General features: G+C 44.3%; 1 protein-coding gene across 3 annotated transcripts in view; it reads right to left on the bottom strand.

Moving 5' to 3' along the window:
* The window catches only part of FGF12 (fibroblast growth factor 12), a 221578-nt gene that overhangs the window by 128181 nt on the left and 70855 nt on the right, over positions 1-22542 (bottom strand). The window contains exon 1 of one of the 3 annotated variants that reach the window (XM_064666236.1): positions 11941-12065. The exons of the other annotated variants lie outside the window; for them this stretch is intronic. Coding sequence (XP_064522306.1) covers positions 11941-12028 — 88 coding nt within the window. The 5' untranslated portion in view covers positions 12029-12065. Of the gene's footprint in view, positions 1-11940; positions 12066-22542 lie in introns of those variants that run through there. 3 annotated transcript variants of the gene reach the window in all.

Consider the following 22542-nt stretch of genomic DNA (forward strand, 5'->3'; position numbering starts at 1 on the left):
TGCCTCTTAAAGCACAAATGAGGAATTTCAACTGTACTCTAAAATTCTCACTGTGCATCTTCTGCTAAATACCTAAAATCCTAACCTCTTCCCCCAGTTCCAGTGTACAGACAGAGTAATACTAAACTGCTTTGAAACTTACAGTCCTTCAATGGCCCACACAGGTCCTAGGTTAGTCCCACGGGTACTTTGCAAAGAAGGCAGCATCATTTCCACTGTACAGACAGGCAACAAGGCAGAGGGAGGTCTGGTGGCACCCAGGGTGGACTTACATGCAGGCCCCCACAGTCTAAATGTCAGACTAAGCAAATCTCCCTGGCTTCCCCCACACTCAGGGAGATCTTGTCAATACAATCAACGGGGTTTAAGCTGCAGCTCCTCTCACTATGCAGATGTGTACTACAAAGGAGTTGGACTTTGATAATCCTTTTGGGTCTCTTCCAACTCAGGATACTTTATGGAAGGAGCTCAGTTGTACCCCAGGAATCCTGGTTCCTCTCCTCTGGGTGCAAGGGGCAGCCTCTCACATCAGAGTGGAACCGGCTCCCCCACTCTGGTCCATGGGCAGCCAACTGTGGCCACGTGTCATCAGGCAGAACAGAGCTCAAAGCAGCCAAAAGATGAAACTATGTCTCAAGGTGATCCCCCACGCTTCATCACACACGGAGTTTTTGGCACAGCCATCCTCATCTCCTGACGTGGCTAAACAGCTGACTGAGGCTGTGTCCACACATAGCTTCAGATACCACGTCAATCACAGGCTTGTAGGGACTGGCAGCTACAGAACTCATCATTTGGCCACAACAACCTATTCATCAGCCTGCTTTCCTTTCTACACTCCACATGACAACTACTGTCTCTCCAGCTGAACTGATCCCACTGTTTTTGAGCCCTGGGTGTAAAGGAAGGCAATGCCTTTCTTGAGGCAAGTGTGTGCTGTTGTGCTCTGCTCATTGCAATAAGCATTTACTAGAACTAGGAATGGTTTAGAGAGAGGCAACAAAGAAGAACAAAGACTCTTCAAACTGAAGAGAGGCATCTTAGCAGGAGTATGCTTGAGGTCCATGCAATGACAAGGATCATGAGAGGAGGATGGGGACTGTTATTCACTACCTCGTTCAGTATGGGGTCTAAGGAACGCATCAACCCAGGCTAGCAGGAACCAACTTCAAACGAAAGGAAAAGAGGGGCTTCTTCATGTAACAGGGCTGGGGAAATCCTTTCCACAGGACACTATGATGCTAAAATTATACCTGAACTCAAGGGGAGTCTAGTCAAGTACACAGAAAAGAAGTCCACTGAGAAATTCTGGTATTTTGGGGGGGATTTGGGGGTTTTTTTGTGTGGTTTGTTTGTTTGTTTGTTTGTTTTGTTGTTGTTGTTGTTTTTCCAAATAATGCTATGTTAAACCCCATGAAGATCTGTCTCTATAACACAAAAATCACTGTGGATAAAGTGGAGATGAAGTAGGGAGTAAGACACATCAGCTCTTAGTCTCAAGGCTTAAAGACAGATTATAAAAGTGCTAAAACAGAGGACTGTCCTTTGGCAGTTAGTGGGGCAACATGTGCTCACTGAGTAACAAGCACATCGTTCCTCTAACATTTAATCCCAGCAGCATTTTACCAGCCAAATGAACAACATTCCCATAAATAATAGAGATGCAATGCCTTTCTTTCCTCCCCAACACTGTGCTGTCTTCCCCTTCGACAGACTGGGAGCAATGAAGCAGTAGGGAAAAGCCAGTGAGTTGGAGACTTGCACTGAGTCTGCGGCTCATCCAAGTGAACAGGGGGACAGGAGAGAAAGATGCCACCAGGCTGTGAGGAGGATTTACCCAGTCCTTCCTCCCTGCTCTGGATGGGAGTCAGACCTATACCTGTTCTCTCAGCACACTTCAGGTCTCTGCATTTCTCTCTCTGCACCCTGCCAGTCCCTTGTCGAAACAGGACTTTTTCACTGAAACCCTTTTCTTCAGGGACACGTAGCTCATAAGCAATGAGCTCTCCCCACGGTGCAGACACTGCAGCCTTATGACAGTACAGCCCCTAGCACAGTCCCCAGGAGGCACCCATGGCTATTTTGCAACGCAGTGTTCCTGTCTGGATCTTTCTGCCAGTTTGGGATTGTTTGGTTTTTTTTCCCATTACTAACAAAAAAAAGCCACTAGTTTGGGTATTTTTATATTTAGTAGACTATAATTTAGAAACTATGTTTCCTGACCTTCTCTGGGAGGTTGGGGCATCCCTTGCTGAGGTGAGAGCTTCCCTTGCCAGACAGCGTGTTAGACAGAGAAGTATCGACCCAAAGGGCACAAGCTGTGTATGAGTACGAGAGAAGCTCTCATGGGAGTGCTCTTAGCAAGACCCACCACTTGCCAGAAACGCCAAACAAGTGAGAAATTCATTCACTAAAGTGTTTCCTCAGCAAAGGACATTCTCCCATTTAACTGTCCTCCTTATTCATGCTTCACATACCACCCAAAGAAATTTGATTGTTGTAACTCACCTTTTCTAACCTCAAAAACAAAGCCCCAAATCAACCTTAAAATACAGTCACGTTGCCTTCTTGGACAAGGTGCTGTGAATGAGCTGCAGGGCAGAAACAGATCTGCAGCAAGATGTTGTAAGATGTGTCAGCCATTTACCAGGTGAGGTGGGGCAGGAAAGACACATTTCATTGTTGAGCAGTCTTAAAGCATCAGGGAGCACAATTTACCCTCCCAGACCTGCCTCTTCAGGTTAAGAGTGAGCACAGTAGAGGATTCATCACAGAAACTTCAGCAAATGCAGAAACAGAGGAAAAAACAGCCAGGTTTCTTTGTCTTATCCATAAAAGGTAAATTACAGTTATTAGAGAGGAACACCCAAGCACAGCCACAGGACATTAAGCCATATGTGAATATTTATATACAAAGTTGTCTGATCAACCAACCAAATATTTACAAAGATTATACCCTGCTTGCACTGAACATAAGTGCAATCAGCACTGGGAAATCAGCTTTTCAAAAGCAACACCTGAGAGTCCCTTCAGCCTCACCAACACACCACCCAGGACACTCTTAACGCTATTTCTAAACTCAAGAACCAGGGAAGTAAAAGGCCTGGGCACACAGAGCTGAGAACAAGAGCACTGTGCACTGGGACATAGGAAGGTGTCCCAGTCTGTCACTGCTGCGATTCCATGTAGGATCAGATGCACCAATCACCACCATCGGAAAACAACCATGGAAGAGGATAAACAAGGCAACATTAAGTCACAGGAACTCAGAAAAGCAGTGGCAGCACATTAGCTGCCCAGTCCCACTGGCAGTAGAATCATTATTTTTTTTTGTTTGGTTTTCATGTCACATTTGTGACAAAACAGGAGATCCAAAACTTGAGAAGGAGTTTGCAGTATGGAGGACTTTGCAATACATTTCCAGTAGGTAATTTGTAGACACATGAACATCATAGAGTGGCTTGTCACTGTGGGAGTGTCATGGACACTTCTGATCCTTGTGCTTTTTCAGTTTGAATGCTCTGTCTAAGTATGTCCAGTTCCACCGCAAGCCCTGTAAAGAAGACTGCTGTGGCCTATCCCTAACTCCTTGTATACTTTGGGTCCTCCCAGCGGACTTTCCGATCCTGAAAATCACTAAGGCAAGAGCAGGGAATGCCATATTGGGTACTTTTTTCCACAAAGAAAGCACAGCCTATTTAGCTGCATTTTTTAAGCAACACAAAATTTTTAAGCAACATCAGAAGTTCCCCCTTCTCCATTCCTCTTCCTCAGTGCTCTCAGCTCCTTATTCCACTCCCATGCTCTTGTAGGCCTCCCACACTGTCCATGTCTTTTCCACCCACTGTATGTCCAAGTTATGCATTTAAATCACTTCTCTATGCTTCTATATGCCCACACACATGCATCTTCCTACTCCTGGATCTTTCCCCTGAAGGACCCAGCATTTCCTCTGCATCCTGTCCCCTGTCCCTGCAGGTACATTTGCATGGTCTATGGCACATCAAAGAAGTCTATTTGAGAAGACAACCTGAAAGAAGAGCTAAAAGCTGGGACCAAATTGATTACACTTGTCACAATTCCAGCACAGGGCAGGGGCTTTTCTTGTTCTCTGAACACCTTGTCCTATCTCCCAGAGGACCAGCAACCCCAGCAAGTGGTCATCAGGTGTAAGACCCTGGGGATCAGGGCAGTGCAGTCCTCAGATGACAGACTCCTGACTTACAGCAAATGGATGCCCCAGCTGGTCCCATATACAGCTGTGGCTTCATAAAAAGACTCGCTGAAAAACTAACGGGACAAATAGAAGAACCGAGAGCAGGAACTCCCCATCTCAGCTCTGCCAAGGCCAAGCAATGACTTCAGTCAAGTTGCTTCATCTCACTGTACTTATTGTTGCCACCCCATCCCCTTGGCAGCACAAAGCAAGCTGATTAGGACTGAGCAGCATAAGTGCCAGGCTATGTACAAGTGAGTTTTCAAGTGAACAAATGGCTGTGAATGCACATTAAAAGCAGGAAGAGAACACTAATAAGGAAACAATTAATTATTTCATGGGTTCTTTAATACAGATTTTTTTCCTATTCTTTCCTCTTATCTGGAATAAACAAAGTTATGGGGGACTAAATACAATTCCAGAGATAATCCAGGCTTTGGATCCTGGAAGCATTCAGTACCGACTTCTGGAAAACAAAACAATGATAATGACTCACGCTGGGCCTGGGGGTGGTTCGTCACAAAATTAGCAGCAGCTTCCATGCTCCCAGCTGAGATTGGCTTTGCTGGGTTGTTTTCACAGATCCCCAGGACTGCAATTTAGCACATGCAAATCGGCCCAGCAGCCAATCGCAGCCACCATGCTAGAAAGGCATAAACATCCATTTAGAAAAATGCTTTGCCATACAGAACATGATTACCTCCTTCCATGCCATTTCAGGCTATGGGAAGAAACACTATTTTTATTATTAAACATTACACATCTCTTTTCCTCCAAGGGGAAGAACGATCTATTTAAAGGCTTCTAAGCAGACATCTATTCACACAATTGAAAGCTTTGTAGACTGCCATTGCATCTAGAGAGTACACAAAGGATCTGTACCTGTACTCGGTACTGGTGAGGCCACATCTCAATTCCTGTGTTCAGTTTTGGGCCCTTCATTTCAAGAAAGATACTGAGGTGCTGGATAATGTCCAGCTCCAGAATGGAGCTGCAGAAGAGTCTAGAGAACAAGTTCTATGAGAAGTAGCTGAGGGAGCTGTGGTTGTTTAACTTGGAGAAAAGGAGGCTTGGGAGAGACCTTATTGGTCTCTACAAGTACCTGACAGAAGGCTGTAGCAAGATAGGGGTTCAGTCTCTTCTCTGAAGTACAAGTGGCAGGACGAGAGGAAATGGCCTCAAGTTGCATCAGGGCAGATTTAAATTGCATATGAGGAAAAATTTCTTCTCCAAAAGGGTTGTCAAGCATTGGAATAGGCTGCCTTGGAAAGTGTTGGAGTCACTAGGCCTGGAGGTATATAAAAGATATGCAGATGTGACACTTAGGGACATGGTTTAGTGGTGGCCTTGGCAGTCCTAGGTTAACAGTTGTACTCAACAATCTTAGAGGTCTTTTCCAGAGGTCTTTTCCAACCTAAACAATTCTATGATTCTACGAGAAATCTCATCTAGCTTTTAGACCACGCTGATCTAAAAAATTTACAACTAGCATCACTTTGGTAAAAAATTAAACAGGTTACTTCTGGAAAGCAGCAGAAAGGGCTGTGGGAAGACAAGTAGCTTGGTTTCAAGTGAAACTTCAGTAAGCCAAAGTAGATCATTCTCACAAACAAAGCAGGAGGATTTTAATTTTTTAAATGAACAGGGCTTTTCCTCTGGGAACTGATGGCTGTGAATACCTCCAGAGGAATCTGCTGGATACAGAAAACAAGCTTACTGTCAATAACCTGTTGGACAGGGAGAACAAGAAGAGTTTTAGGGATGGTAAGTGCCACTCATCTAAAACAATGGTTCTGGTAAGTATTCAAGCATATGATCATCTTAAAATGGGACTAGGTACATGCACAGAGTTCAATATGCACTTAGATGGTTCACTGAATTGAGACCTCTCTCCAGAAATACTCCTTAGTCTTTGAGTAAACATGATCTAACAATAGTCACATAGCTCTTAAACTGAAAGCATCTGCTCTGAAAGTTATCAGCTTTAAATATCTGCCTATGTCCCTGGATTCTTTTGTTACTCTTCAAATGGAAAAACAATAATACAGAACACAATATTTTATACACACAGTTATTCAGGAAAACCAAGGGAAAGGCTGAAAAAATGTTTCATTACATTGCTAGTTAATATTTCCCACTAAAACTTACAGTTTAAAATGTGTCAGTTGTACATGGTGTTTAAACTGAGACAAACTCTTGCTCTCCCCTTGGTTGAGTTTGGGAAGTGAAGGAAGGTAAGCTTTTTCCTTTAGAAAACCATGTAAACCTCCAGGTGACAAGTCCATAAACCAGCCAACCTCTGCTTCAGAGTATTGTTTATCATCCTAATTACAGATACTTAAGTAAATTCAAATTACTCTTATTTTGCTTGAATTTTTTCATTCTCTGAAAGTAAAACATTTCCCAAATATGACTCAATATCAGTGATGCTCTGGTAGGATCCAGACAAGTTTCAATACTCAGCAGACTGAGTGAAGATGAAGCAATTCCAGACACCCAGCTCTGTAACCTCAGACATCTGGCTGACACCTATGCATTGCCAAATCACTTTACACCCAGGGAGTCCGTGGACCTGCATTTGCTTTTGAAGATTTATGAAATATTTTACTGCAAACTGAACAATAAAATCCTGCATAATATCAAAGACTTTCCTTTGCATAACTACACAGAACTGGCTGAGAGCACTTTAAAAAATGATATGCATATAATTGAGGTCATTATCATTTATATCTCTGGAATTCTGTATGATAGAAAACAAGCAATTTCACCAAATAAAACCCCTAAAAAATTCATCGTTTCTAGCTCAGCCAGAAATGCCTTTTTTTTTTTTTTTAACAAAGATGCACAAGCACTATGAGCTTCCAGGAGAGATGCATAGCCAATGTCTACATGAGAGGGTTACTTCAGAATAAAGGAAAGTGGGGATTTAAAATGCTATAGCTATTCTTGAATAATACCCTAGAGGAGTGCTCCTATTATAATAAAAAAAAAAAAAATTCAGAGTTCTGTTTAATTCAATTCCCAGATGAATTAAACTAAATCAGACAAAGGTGTTATTTCCATTAGTGTATGTTGTGTCAACAATAGGCATTATCCTGGAACAGCACAGGTACTTAATTTCCACTGGTCAGCAAGTGTTTCTTTTCCAAAAAAACACAAAACAGGAAGAGGGCGCCTGAGCAAAATGTGCGCAGGAACACTGACATGCTCTGAGCAGTGGCAGAGAACGGCAAGCAAGAGAGCTGGTGCAGGAAGGAAAAAGTGCTGATGACCCCAGTCAGATACCATTGTTTCTCAGCCCTGCAACCCCCTCCCAGCTCCAGTTCAGCAGCACCAAGCTGCCTTTCCAATCTCCCGCCACTAATGCACATACCACTCTCTGACCTGCCACAGATCAGACAGACTCTGTGCTCCCTAAATTCAGCAGGAATTGCAGGTTTTCCTATCTGTCACTTCCACACACAGAGCTCTTGCTTCCAGTAATTTGAGGCTGACTGTGCAGTATTTGCTGAACACCATAACTTGCTGTATACTTGAATAAACAGCACTGTATATTTAAGAACTAGTGTATGTAAATAAAGTGTAGATGAATGCATAGAAGACTGTACAAGCAAACCAAGGAATGCCTGTTCTGCTCATAAACCAAATGCTATTCTTGAATATGCAATTGTACCTCCTATGTGGGTGATTCCATTTGCATCTGCAGATGAGATGTCTTGCACAGACACTGCAGACACATTATGACAGTGCCCCAAATAGTTTCAGGACAAATGCAAAGATGTGTATTGACAGCAACAGACTGGCTAATGGCAGAGCCACAACCTGACCTTGCTTACCTGGACAGAGTGCTTGTTCCTATTGCCCCAAATATCAAACTTAGTGCTGTGATGCCTGGAGAAATATGAAGACCTACGGTGCCAGACATCATTTTAATTTCCCATAAAGCCAGCATCAATCAGCATATTTCCAGGAGCATCTCCAAATTTCACCAGTGTGAGACTCTCATGGAAGCCAAGTTCAGGATTTACTTTCAATATGAGCTTAATTTCTACTGAAGGCATCAATTTGCAAAATAGGGATTTAAACTGAGAAGTACTCTTGTGAATGTTTGAGAATAGATCAGTCTCTGGATACAATCAGATCTCTACTACTGAAAATAAAGCTGAAAATGCATTGCTGCTGAATGTTGTTGCTAGTTGATGTGAGAAATATCTGTGGTTTTAGCAATGATGCATCCCACAGGAGAGTCTGTACAGAAGCCAAGGGCAGGACAGGCATGAGACAGAACCACTCATTCAGCCAAGTAAGAAATCCTTACAAAGGCAGACTGAAACACTCACTAGCAGAAATCTTCATGCTGCTATTATGTAGTCTATGGGTACAGGGCCTTTTACATCAAAGGTCCGAAAACCAGGTACAGCCACCCAAAATACTCTTTCACAACTCTATTCACAGTTACAGCAACAATACAATCATTATCTAATGGTTACCTTGAACTTACAAACATAGTAGCTATCTGTTTCATAATGTTGACTAGGAAGCCAAAAGCAAAAAAATAAATCTGGACTGCCAAACCATGCCTCCCAAGCAAAGGGGAAAAAAGTGTTAGCAGAGAAAATAAATTAAAGGAAAAACACTTAACAAAATTAACCTGATTGCACCATCAAGAAGGGAAATATCAATTGTGTTGCCCATGCAATACAATCAGTCAGTTTAAAGCTCTGAAACTAAGATAACAAGTGAAGTGCCTGAAAGATGATACAGGATGTTGCTGTGCTAAAATACTTGTAGAGAAATTCACAAAGGACTAGGATAAATCTCTTGTTCTGTATTGCTATAAATTATTTGCACTTTTGTGGTAGCTGGGAGACCCATTAAGTCCCATTTTGCCAGGTGCTGTTCAAACAACGAAAACAGCCTTCCCCTGCACAGACTGAAACAAGTGTCTGCAGATCTCAGAAGTGGAGCATGAGAAAACATCAGGCTAGAGTTAGCTAAGATTAAAAAGGTGATAGGTCTTTGCATAATAATAAAAAAAATCTTGCTAATATTTTTGCTAGCATCACAACAGACCTGCACAGTACTACACAACTACCTTCAATATTTCACTGTTTTTCTTTGAAGTATAATGCTTCTGTCAGAATCAGGAGTGGTCTAAGGTTCTGAGTCAGCACAACACACAAGTATGAATCCGACTTTACATATGTACTTACATTCTTATGTACTTACATTCTTATGACTTGTTTGCATTAAAGAAAACACATATCAGAAGAGCAAGGGCTTGGTCAATCTGACAGAATAACTCTTCAGATCAGAGGATCAAGGATACATAAGCAGCTCACAGGTACTCTATGCCACTGCTGTTGTGGTCCATGTTTCCACAGTTCTTCCACCCCTGTAATTTATAATCCTTTTGTTCGTTTTCATCTGTGACTGGCGTAGCCCCCACAGTGCTGGGCATAGCACTACACTTTCAGGGCAGTTGCTGGAGTATACACCTATCTCCTGGGGCATGCTCATCTTCTGAAGAAGTAGCAAGGCGATTTCTCCTCCAGAAGGTCCAGGCCCACAGTGACCCCTTTATAGGTGGAAGCTTTTGTTTTTATTGCACATTTTTCAAGAACATAAAGCCCAACCTTAATGGAAAATGAAAAAATGCAGCCAAGAAGCAGGAATGTATTTCAGCATCCTGATTCAAAGTAACAGGCCACATCCAGAGTGCTCAGGCTCATGGTGGCATGGAGTTAGTACCTGGAAAATGAGGTCAGTTGGAGATAACAATAGACTACTTCCTTGTAGCACAACATCATGAAATACAAAGACTATACGATGCTCAGTACTGTTCCATCAGAGCAGAAGAGATCAGGAAAGACTCTGGCACCACACACACATCAAGCACACTTCAGCACAGGATCCACCTGTAAAGCCAAACCAGCTCAGCAGGGAAACTATCAGGACACTGTCATCGATTTTAGTTCACTGAAGTTATAGCCGAGCACGCCCTATGGCCTGAGCACCACCCCATTTTTACCAGTAGCTTATTGTTCTCTTTACTGGTCCAGGTTTCCAAATGACACAAAACAAATGTTCACACACAGCACTATGAAGAAAATCCCAATATAGTTTTTCACTGAAAAGAGAATAATGTGTGTAATGCTTCAAAGTACAGCCACAATTAATTCTATTTATTTATCATATTGTTCTTCAAAGCAGGGCAGAACATACTTTGAAGGGAGCCAAGCCAGTCTCCCAAAGATTTCCAGCACATCCCCTGTTGCCATGAGCTGTCTCAGACAACAACTTGCACACACAAATGTCATGGGATGGAAGAGATTACTGAGGCATAAACAGGTGTCTATAACCATTAACAACCTTTTCTTAGCAAGGCCATAAGGGAATCCAGGCTACCTCAGCAACAGTGTTCCCCCAAGAACAAACAGCCTTTCTCTTCAAGAGACAACACCAAGCAATTTACGCAGGAGGCATAGAAATTCTTCTCTTCTGGGACCAAGATCTCACAAAAGGAAACAGCACAAGCATGAGCAAAGAATACTCTTAAAGACATCTTGTAAACATCCAGTGCCCAAAGATTACAATGGTCAGGGTTCAATAAGCAGACCTACTCAAAAGCCAAGTAGGAACTAAAAGCCAGTGAAGCTCGAAGCAGTAGGGTTAGCACTGTAGCTTCTACAGATCTTAATAATAACAATAACATAGGGTTTCTTTCCATAAGCATTTACCCAGCGTTGTAGAGAAGAAAAGTCAGATTCATGAAAAAAAATACATGTAACACAGAAGAAATTGTAGAAACACCACTTAAAAAGCTTCAATGAGATCACCCTAAAATTCAGAGGTAGTGCTACACCAAACCAAGGCACTCATGCATTTATTCCCCCCCCTCAAAAAGTGCTCAGGGACAGCTTAAGATCAGGAATATCATCAGACATTCACCCCATTGCATTCCTCATCCTAGTGCAGTACTCTCTGCCCAACAGGCTAGATACTGAGACAGGTGTTGGGAGTCTCCTGGCCCCTCACCAGGAGCAGCCAGGTATTTGCCTTTGCTTCTAGGAAAATCTCCACTCAGAAACACATTCAACACTCTCCACCAGAAAATCATTGCAACATTACTACTACTAGAAACAAAAGGTATGGAGAGCTCTTACAGTGGGCTCAACTAGAGTTCTGTGGGGCCACTGGCACACTGGGGAAGGTTATCCCTATATTGACCAGGTGGTAATGGAGGCTATGGCTGGGGGTTCCAGGTGAGATGGGAGATACAGGGGTCCCATATGAAGAAGGACCGGAGTGGGCTGCAAGTGGGATGGGGAACACTAAGGAGGCTCATGTGTGCAGAAGGAATCTGTGTGGGGACAAATAACCTACACAGAGGTTCTGTTTGGGTGGGTGCTGCAGGAGGGATTAAGCACAGGGTGGGGTGGAGTCCTCGGGTGGATGGGGGCCGGGTTGTGAATAGTGCCACGGGTGAGGATCCTGGGGGCGGAGGGGACCCGGGTGTGGGGGATGCCGAGTTAACGGGGACTCGGTGTCGGGGATGCCCGGCGGGGTCAGCACCGCGGACAGCGCCCGGCCCATCCCGGCCACCTGTGCGCGGCGCCGGCGAGGCGGGGGCGGAGGAAGGCGAGGAAACGGGGCCAGCCCGGGCTGAGCGGCGCCCGGGCGGGGAGGCGAGGGCGGCGGGGACAAGGACGCGCGCTCCCCACCTGGGCTGTGGCTGGATCTCAGGCGCCTTCCACAGAGACACTGCAGCATATGCGAGCCTTTCTCCAGGAGAAGCCCGAGAATCCTCATGGATTTCACTTTGTGGCGCCCTCCCGCTCCTCGGAAAAGGGACCGGCCCCGGAGCGGCCGGCTCTCAGCGGCGGGGCGCCGGGCCCCCTCGCCGCCAAACTTCCCGGCCCATCGCCGCGGCCCCGCCGCGCCCGGGGGAGGGTGGGGGACCCCGCCGCCACTTCTCGGGACTTCTCCGCCCGCGGAGGGCCGGCTTTGCCGGGAAAGGGGGGCGGGCTGGCTGGAAGGACGTCAAGCCCTAGAAACACGAGCGGCCGGCTCCCAGCCCTGCCCCCTGCCGGCACAGCCCCCGCCGGGGCGGGGAGCCGCCGCCGGGTCCCCCCCGCTCCGCTGCCGGCGGGGCTCTGCCGCTCCCCGCCGGGGGTCCGGTCCCGCCGCCCTGCGCGGATCCGCCGCGCTGAAGTTCTCCCAGTCCCGGCGGGGACGGAGGGAGGAGACGGCCCCGCCGTCCGTCCGCACCTCCGGCCCCGGGGCCGCTGTCCGGGGCCGGGCAGGGTCGGTGCCCGCGGATGTCCCCAGCGACAGAAGACACCACGTGCGGGGGAACCGAGCACGGCCCTTCCGGGGCTCCTGGACCGGCAGAAACCACGGGACCGGCAACGTGGCCGAGAAGAAGACACACCTCTTGTCTTAAATCACCCGTGGGTGCGGGTGCCCGGAACTGGGGTGTTCCTTTATAAATGACGGAGCCTCCGTATTTCCACCTACAGACCGTAAAGCACCAGCTTCTTGCAAAGGGTGCTCCACTGAAACTGAAGGTTCTTTCTTTTTTACCCGTGTAACTATCACGGTTACAGCGCTGCAGACTTAACTCTCAGTGTTTGAGCTGCACAGAGAAAGGTAGAGCCCATATTTCACATCAAGGATGGTTGGGGAAAGATGCTCTCCTTAGAACTGTTTCCAATTCATGAAATTACACAAAACCCACGAGAACACTGGAAAGAACAGGCGCACAGAAAGTTCCTTAGACAAAATAGTATTAGCGTATACAAAAGCCTCTCAAATTAACTCTTTCACCTGAGTAGACTCCAACACTCCACTAAAAAGCAGCTGCCTCTGGAACAAATAGGAGCCTTCCACCAGGGTGAATTTCTGACTGGATTACCTTGTGCTCAGGCAGGGTTACCTATTCACACACCACCTTTCAAAGCCTTCTCTTCTTTTGCTTCTCCTGGCACTGGGCAGAAGTGGGCAGGCATCTCTGACCAGCTCACGAGATGGAAGTTTTTCCAGAGAGTGCACTCAAGGATGGTGTCTTTTGGCCAACACTTCACAGGGATGTGAGAATGGAGATATAGACTTCATTGTTAACAATTAGTAGGGAGTCTCTCAAGTCCAACAAAAAGAATGAGGCACATGGGATGATATGATATGGGATGCAGTGCTGATTTGCTCACTGGGAATCCTGTTAGGATGGAACAGTAAAAGCCATGAGACATGTGGAGATCAGAGTACCAAGGCACATAAACCAGGCATAACAAAAGAAGTGCTGTTTAGGTGTGAGAGTCTATCGAGGATTTGTGGAAAAACTAGTATTTGCGAGAGCACCTGGAATCTTTCATGCTCTCAATAAATACTCCACAGTTTCAGTTTTACTCTAGAAAAGAGGAAAAAAAAGAAAACCAGTTAAAATGCTAAATGATTCATGAAACTGTAGCTCTTATTTTCCAGTCAGCTCTACTTCATATGCTGAAGAACACCACTTAGCTAGAAGCAAAGCAAGTAGCATACAGTTCAAGATTGTTAAAAGGATGCAAGGTATTAATAACTAATCCCTGGGATTCATGCTAAACTCAGTTTTTGTTGTCTGCTGTGACTTGAGGTGAAAATTATCATTTCTATGTCTTAATTCATAAGCTGTTTTAGACAGGACCTTGCACATGCACCAAGTCACAGCAAAAACGTAAATGAAACTGCTCTCCTCCCTGTCCCCACTTATACAGGAGCATTGCTCCACTTACACTCCTCAGCAATACCTGCTCCACAGCCATCACAGAAGCCTGTGGTGGCATGTCAGGGCAGATACCAAACTGAGACTACAGCTGTTGCCTCTCCTCTTCACCCATATTGTCCTCCAGTCCTCTGCTCTACCTGATCAGCAAGCAAGCCTGTAGGCCCTCTGGAACAAGGCCAAAAGTAGTTTGCACAATGAAGCCCTAAAACACAATTGGTGCTTCTTGGGTACTTCTGTAATAGCACAAAAATAATAGTCCTCTTTCTGCAAATGCATCAGCAGCATGTTTGAGATGAGAACAATTCTGGATCTGGCAGATCAAGGACAGCACAGGGAGATCTGGAGTCAAGGTGCCCTCCTTGCTTAGCAGACAACATGGAGTTGCAAATGAGGAGGCTCTCATTTAGAGATGTCAAGACTGAAGTACAGCACCAAGTACCAGGAAAGATGCATTTACATGTTATACATATTAAGCTAGCATGGAAACAGGCAGATTTATCACATGAACATGCAAGAACAAGTGTATCGCACACGACACAGACACTTATAAGAAGAAAAAAATTAGAATGCAACAGGTAGCTGAATTTTGAGCCATCTGTTCATTAAAACAACATAATTGTTCTTGGAAAATCTACTCAGAATAACCTACAAACCCACTAATAAAATACTCCCCGTTTCTTTGGGGAGTTACCATCACCTTGCAGCAAGACTGATGATCCAGCCCTTGTGGGGCAGGCTCCAAGGGGTCAGCTCCTGATTCACATCCGAGTAAAGGAGAGCAGACTCAAATCAGTGAAAAGAATGAATGTTACCTGACTTTCCCAAAGAAGGTCCATGAGGACTGCAATGTGCACATGTTCTTCTCTCAAACTAAGTAGATTTACGTAAGATTAAACAGCAAAATGGAAGCATAAAAATGGCAGAAGATGATTTTTTAGGATTGTGATGCATATGACTCGTGTTGACATGCCACAAAATACTCGGTAATATCACATACCCAATTAGGTAAATCTTAACCCACTAAACAAAATTTATAGAACTTGAAAAGATAAACAGAGCTGACATAAATCGAGATATTGCTAGATGTGTTAACTCATTTTAATCTGAAAGCAAGGTAAACTAACATAAAGTTTCTTTCACTGCAAAGGGACAGCATGTACCCAAACAATATTTCAATGGGACATAGTGCTGCATAAATCTTACTATGGCTCCATTAATGAGCTTGCACTACTAAATAATAATGCAAATAACATCTCAAAAGTTACTGTGAAAATGCTGCAGATATATAAATTTTTACCCCTTGGTAGAACAAAGGTATTAGAAATGATAGTGTGTTTGAATAAAAGTAGAGATTGCATTTCCTGGAACACAAAGAAAGCTGTGAAAGCCTCATTGAGGTCAGAAGACATTTACAGGGAACATAGTGTCATGTGTGTTTCTCCCTTATTAAATTAAAATGCCATTGGCCTTCTGAAGCACAGAACAGAAACGAGAATATGTTTGGGATTATGGAATTTAAATTAATACCTTCTACTGAAAAGAGAAATGCACTGTGCTCTGATCAGAGACAAATAAGGTGATTTAGCCGACAAGGCTCTTTCCTAGGTATTAAAATAGCATAATGTGCATGAGTTCATCAGTTACAAAAGCCAAAAAGGAAAGAAAATCTACAAAAGCTCAAAGAAGAGAACAGCCAGGAAAGGTAATTTCCTTGTGTTCATACAAAAGCTGGTAATAATCTTTCAGGGTGCTCGGTCCATGCTGTTCTGTTTTTATCCATCCCGACCTGTAGTTCTTTGAACAATGTAACTAGTACACAGATAAACAGCTTGTGCAGGTGGGTTCTTTTTGTTCGGTTGATTGGTTTGTGTTTTTGCAAGTCTCTGTCCTTGTTGTATTTTCTGGCCAAACAGAGGCGGATATGATGAGAAATGGCCCATTAACCTCAGGACCTTTTTCCAAGCTGGTGCTGATGCAGATCTCAGACCTTGTCCCTGTCTGTAAATTCACAGAATTCCTTGCTCTTGGTGCTCATTTCTTGATGCTCAGTCCATGGGTCTGTATGTGATGGTATATTATTCAGTGATGGCAGAGAAACACTTCTCAGCACCTTTCATTGCAGGAGCCATTTAAGCAAAACCTACCAGTGGCTCAATAAATACAGCCCTTTTCAGTGCAAATGAGTTTTACCCCACTGTCACCACTGTGCTGAGTATTTCTGCTTACCCTTTGCCCCTTCTTTATGAAGCAGAGCACTGCTGACAAGAAGGGGTGGCAGGATCTGCTTCGGCCAGCAGATGTACCAGCCACGTACAACTTCTACTGCACCCAGCTCCACCAAAGCAGAGCACACTCACACCAGAGCCAGTGAGAGCTGCAGCACAAAGTTCAGGGGTTTGCTGAAGGTTGAACAATAAATTTGTGGTCAAGTAGGGGATCATCTGTCAGTTCTCATTATGGTGATTTAATGAGAGGATTAGCCTCTTCTTGATCATTGTACTCATTATAAGGCAAAAATTCTGCTTGAAACTCTACCATGGATAAAGTATACCACACACCATCTAAGAGCAAATGGAAGACGAGACAGAAAAAGACAGATCTCGATCTTGTACATCAGACAAGAAAGACTAATTTCTTAGTTGCATTTCTGAACAAGAGGGAACAGAAACCACCAACTCCAGCTCCTGGTGGAAAGACTGACTTGGTGAATCTCAACCTCCTCTCGGTTCACCTAAGCAGGTTCAGGAGAAAAAGAAAAGATGTCCCATAGCCCTGATCATTTAATAGGTTTATCCTCAGACACATAAAAAGCTTATGAGTACTCAGTAGTTGCATTTCCTGATATTAAGAAGAAATCTAATATTACATGTAAAGAAGGTTTTGCATATCAAATGTCTCAAATCAAATGAATTAGGAAGAAACAGTTGTTCTAGACATTTTTTAGCACAGTGACACTTCCTCAGAAGCTAGAATTTCTAGGTCTTCTCCAAACATATTTTGGTAGTAGTACCAGTAGCTCAGAACAGATGCTCTGGAAAAAAGGGCAGCCAGACATTGCTCCTTCCACCCACTTCCACTGCCCAGCAGCTCTCCTCATCTACAGGATGTCTCACAATGTGTTTAAGAACCCTCAATAGATTTCTCCCCAACAAATTTTTATAATCATTTTTTTAAGCCAGTAATACCACTGATTTACTCACTGTCTTTTGGCAAGGAGTTCTATAGATTAATCATGTGGCAGGAAAAAACTTCTATTAGTTTAAAACTGCTTCTCAACAGTTCCATTTAATGCTCTCCCCTTAGCTTATAAGGTGAGAATTATAAGATTATATTGTGAAATGGTAATTTTATGTTCTCCACGACAGTCATGATTTCATACACCTCTGTTGTATTTCTTTCCTCAATTGTTTCATTTCTGAAGACACCTGAAAATGCCTGATCTGTTCCCTCGTTCTCTGGGCAGCAGCTACTTACTCTTCACGCTTCACTGACCTTGTCGCTGTTTCCTGTGCCTTTCTAGTTCTATCACATCTTTTTTGAGACAGGATAACTAGAGCTGCACACAGTCCTCAAGGTGCGAGTGCACCAGGGATTTCTAGCACGGCAGGAGGATACCTACTATTTGCTGTCTGTACCTTTCCCAATAATTTCTGCTTGCATCTGGTGAGCTAGCATTTTCAGAGATTCACACTGTCTCTGTGGTCTCTTTTCAGTGAGAAAATGGGCCCCAGTAGCATCCCTTGCCATAAGTGACCACAATAAATAAATAAATAAATAAATAAATAAATAAATAAATAAATAAATAAATAAATAAATAAATAAATAAATAAATAAATATTTTATTTTTGTCAACGGCTGCATTGCCCTGCACTCCTCCTATACTGCTGTCAGTTCATCAGATGCTCCATATAAGGAAATCCCTCTGCAGCTCTTTCCTGTCCACTTCTGTTTTTCTTACTCCAATGATTTTGTCCCTTCTCCGTCCCCTCACTCTTCGAGATCATTTAGAAGCATGAAAAGGACTGCATAATTCAGTCTCTCTTCACTGGCAATTTCCCCACTGATGAGACCTGACCTTTTTTCTTTAGAGGAAACACCCACTGAGGGAAGCATTTTAGAAATCCAAGTGCATGGCAACTTCTGCAGCACCTTTACCCAGATACTCAGGAAACACTAAGAAACTTAGGGGGATGTTCCCTCCACAAGAGCCATACAGCCTCTTCCCCAGACTACCACACCTGACTGCCAGGCCTCCACGGGATGGTGCTGTGATTTTTGGCAGATAGATGAATTTCATGGCAAAGCACTAGATGTTGCCACATTTGTCCTTTGAATCTGACAGTGGCAGAACCACCTTCTAGATGCACCTCCTTGGTGGGTTCAAGTCCCCTGCCAGTTCTGCTTGCTGTTTCACATCTGCAGCCCTTACAAGGCAAAACATGCAGGAGGGCAGATCTCCCTGGCCTGTCGATCCCTCCATGCACAGAGGTTATGAGAGAGGAAAGCAGATTAAAAAGCTGTCATTCAGCCAGCACGGGGAAGATCTGACCCACAGGGCCCCAGTAATTGAGGTTATTAATCCACGGTAGGAAACGATGGCTTTGCCTGAGGCATGACCCAAGTTTAGAGGGCAACAGCTCACAGTTGTGCCAGTACTAGACTTTTGAGACGGGCAGCAAGCCAACCTGCCGGCCAGCAGCACTGCTGGGCTCTGCCCACTGGACAGCCCCTTGGCTCCTTTGCTTTCAGCAGGCAGCCACCAAGGCAAAGCCAGAGCTGGAAAAGGTGCAGCTTCCAAATTCCGGGTGTGCTCTTGGCTTTCCCCCCAATTCACTGTATGAAATGTAAACAACTGGCAGGCTGCTTTCCCCATCTAGGAGTACAACTAATCCATTCACCTCACAGGGAAAAGTTGCAAGGCTTAACAAAGGGGATTTTCTGAGAGCAAAAGTACAGTAGACCAACCCTACAAGAAGCCAACTTCCCTTCCCCTCCACAAACCCACTCCTAATGTTCCAGAGTGCATCTGAGGTGGGGAAAAGCATCTGTGGAAGCATGAACCACCCCATCTGCCTGCTTCAGCGACACTTATAGAGCCTTTTACTGTGGTCTAGATCTGAAGTGTGTTTATTCTGGCATGCTAATACAACACATGTGGCACAGCCTCATCAAGACAAGCCCTAGCCTGCCTAACTCCCTGCCTTGGGAATGATGGTACAAGAAATGCTTTCTGCTCCAATTCACAGCTGTTCCAATGACATTAAAGACACTACCAGGGCACCACGGTTCAAACCCTCACTGATTAACTGGCCACCATGGCTGAAGAATTCATGGAGACACATTTGAAACATATTGAACATTTGACACATTTTGAAACACTAGAAAAATTACTATTCTGGAACACGTAACTCTCAGTTCCTGCAGTGTAGCATGGCTAAGGCAGAAGGTTCTTTATCAGACTCACAGATTTGTCCCTCCTGCTTCTGAAAGGATAAAAATTACAAAAGCTAGGTATTAAATAGTAATACTACAGAGCAGTTATAATGGGTCTATGTAGGTAAAGGAAAATTAATGTTTCAAGAGAACTGAAGACTGGATTTACAAGACCTTTATAAGAGCCACCCTTGAAATCCTGGCTTGTTAGGACAGGACTTCCTACTGACTGCATTTTTTGCATGTGAACTTAGTTAAGAAGACTTTTTTTCTGGAAAATTTCCTTTTCTGAGACTATCTCATGTAGCATAGTCCTCACCAGGATGGAAGAGAGCTAAGAAAGAATAATATTTACTTTTTCAGGGAACACTATTATACTTTGGGGCAGACACTTGAAAGAAGTAAAAAATAAAATTAAAAAAAATATCAACATATATTATTTTTCCTTAAAATGACATTTTCTAAACTCTCAACTTTGCTGAAGTATTTTGATAATATTATGAAAATAAATTTTCAAGGAAAGGTTTTGACTTCATCAAAATAAAACATTTCCTTAAGTTTCTCAAACAAAATCTGACAACTGACGAATACCAGGAGTGTTTGGCTGATGATGGTGTCAACAGAGGGGAACTGAACTCCCTCCCCATTAGGCCACAACTCCCTCATTGCTCTGCAGCCCCCTGCACACAGACATACATGTACCACAGACTGGCTTCACAGGACAGAGGAGATTTTGTGCTGTTCATGGTTTTGGAACGAATGGTGAGGGCAGTTGATATGACCAGGCTCAGACCCTGCCACTACAAGGCAGAGCCACTTCCTCCATCCTCTGCTATGAGAAAAACCCAAACATAACTAACACATTTGGGGTTCCTTCTTGCATTTGACCCATGGTTTAGCATCTTTTAAGGTTGCTGTTGTTAGCTTTTTTCTGCAGCCGTTAGAACCAGAAAATGCTTAAATATGCCAAGATATTGTTCTTACATAATGGCTTGGGGACTTAAGAAAGGCCCCAAATCTTTTAAGAGTTAGGAACACCAGTTTGCAATAATCATACCAGTGACAGGTAAACACGCTGGCTCCCAGAGACAGGAATCACTGCTGACATGTGACATACTCGGTAATGGCCTTACTCTTCTTCTGCCAAAAATGGAGCAGTGCCAGCCCACATACAGTTTAGACTGATTATCAGCCCCTGGAAAACTCTGCTCCCCTATGAGAAAGTAAAAATCCTTCTTTCCTCAGGAGCAGAAGATATTTCACTTAAGCTGGAAGAAAAATTCTAGCAAGTCCCATTCCAAAATATGAATAATCCAGCAAATTAGGGAGAAACAAGAAGTGTTCAAGTGACAGATAAAGCACCATTCTATGGATATTGCTGTGGAACACAGCAAGAAAGAGGAAATCACAAAAGATGGATGACCGGTGGGTGGAATTTCAAGAGGGGAATAAAATACAGGAGACACTTCTGTGTGTGAGCAGATAAATCAGAGAAACATTACTTTATCATCAGGGAAACATGCACAAGGCATTGCCAGAGGCCTTGAAGGTCAAGCACCACAACAAATGTCTACTCTCCACAAGCAAAGTTCAAAACCTGGACCATACACAAGGCACATGTGATGGACCTGGCACAGCACAAAGTGCAGCTCAGCACAAGCTAAAGCTGTAACTGCAGCAGCAGAACGGACCAAGGAAGGGTTAGAGGAGAGAGGATTTACCAATAATGTCAGAGAGCAGGGGCCAGATTCTGACCTGCTATAAACCGATATTGCTCTATGAGGTCTGAATTTAGCCCATACATTTCAGGCACTGATTTTTTTTTTTTTTTTAAAGGCACTTCAGGGATTCAAAGCTGAAATGATAAAGCTGAGCTGCTGCTCCGTCAGCATGTGCTGAGCTATTTATGAGTCACTGAAACACACCTTTTCTAATTCTCACCTTAGCTTGTGAATGGCATGTGGCCAGTGTGCCTTCTCCAGCTACTTGAGAAAAGTCACCACAGCATGCAAGCTGCCAGGCTATTGGCAGAGCCACTGCACTGGCTCTGCTGCAGGACATGTTTGACCTCCAGCCAGTCCTGCATTAGCCTTCTGCCTGTTTACATTGGCACAGCCACAGACATTGTCCAAACAAGTGCCACACAATGGCAGCACTAAATTTTAGGAATTTCCCTTAGATGACAAAGCCTCTGCAGAATCAAAATATACAAGTGCAGACTTGAGTCATCCTGAGTCCCCAGTGCTGCCTAGCCCCACGCACCGTTTCTGTCCCTGCACAAATGGTCCTACCAGGTGTACTGTGTTCATAAGTGAGTGGAACCACGACCATCACTTTCCATTCCCAAAAAGCTGTGTCCTGCAACTCAGCAGTAAAACAGTAGTTACAATGGGGAAAAATGTCCAAATGAAGCAAAACTGTTCTGAGCAAGTTCTCACATGTCATGCATCCATTCTCATTCCACTGAAAAAATTATTTCCTTCCAGCTGGCATTTGCTTAAACCCTCAACACACAAAGCAACCTCAACATAAACCCTCTTTAGATGGTATATTCCTCCCAAGGAGCAGTGAGGCTTCCCTTTGCTCCACCTAGTTATCTTGAAGACCAGTCCCATATTCAGACCCCTACACTCAAGGGCTTTACTTGTCCTCTCTCTACCACTTTGGTTTCCTTCACTGTTATCCTGATCCCATGGGGGATTTTCCATCTCCCACTCCCCTTCTCACCCAGCTGCTGTGCACAGATTTAGCAGGATGACTCAGAACTAGGGAATGACAGCTCAACATTTTCCAGCTATAGAGCAATCGCTGCCTATCTCCAGAAGGTCCTTGGGTCAGGACTGGGGCTGCTGTGCCAGAGAGAAGGAAGCAACGGTTGCTTTCTGAGGAAAAACAGCCCCATAGCATGGGACCTCCTGCTGCTTTCCTCTGTCACAGTCTCAACTCACAGGAGTAGCTTGTTGTAATACGTAAGTTTAGCTATTTGCTTTTCATGATGGGAGAACCTCAGACTTCCTGAGGTCAGTGCCAGGCACATGGTGAGGCAGCGCATGACATTGGAGAGTGTGAGGAATGGGAAGGCAGGTTCCCAAGGGGGTGTCTTTATTTTTTTCCCCTGCTGAGTTAC

Source organism: Pseudopipra pipra, chromosome 10 (assembly GCF_036250125.1).
Source record: "Pseudopipra pipra isolate bDixPip1 chromosome 10, bDixPip1.hap1, whole genome shotgun sequence".
Taxonomy (NCBI): Eukaryota; Metazoa; Chordata; class Aves; order Passeriformes; family Pipridae; genus Pseudopipra; species Pseudopipra pipra.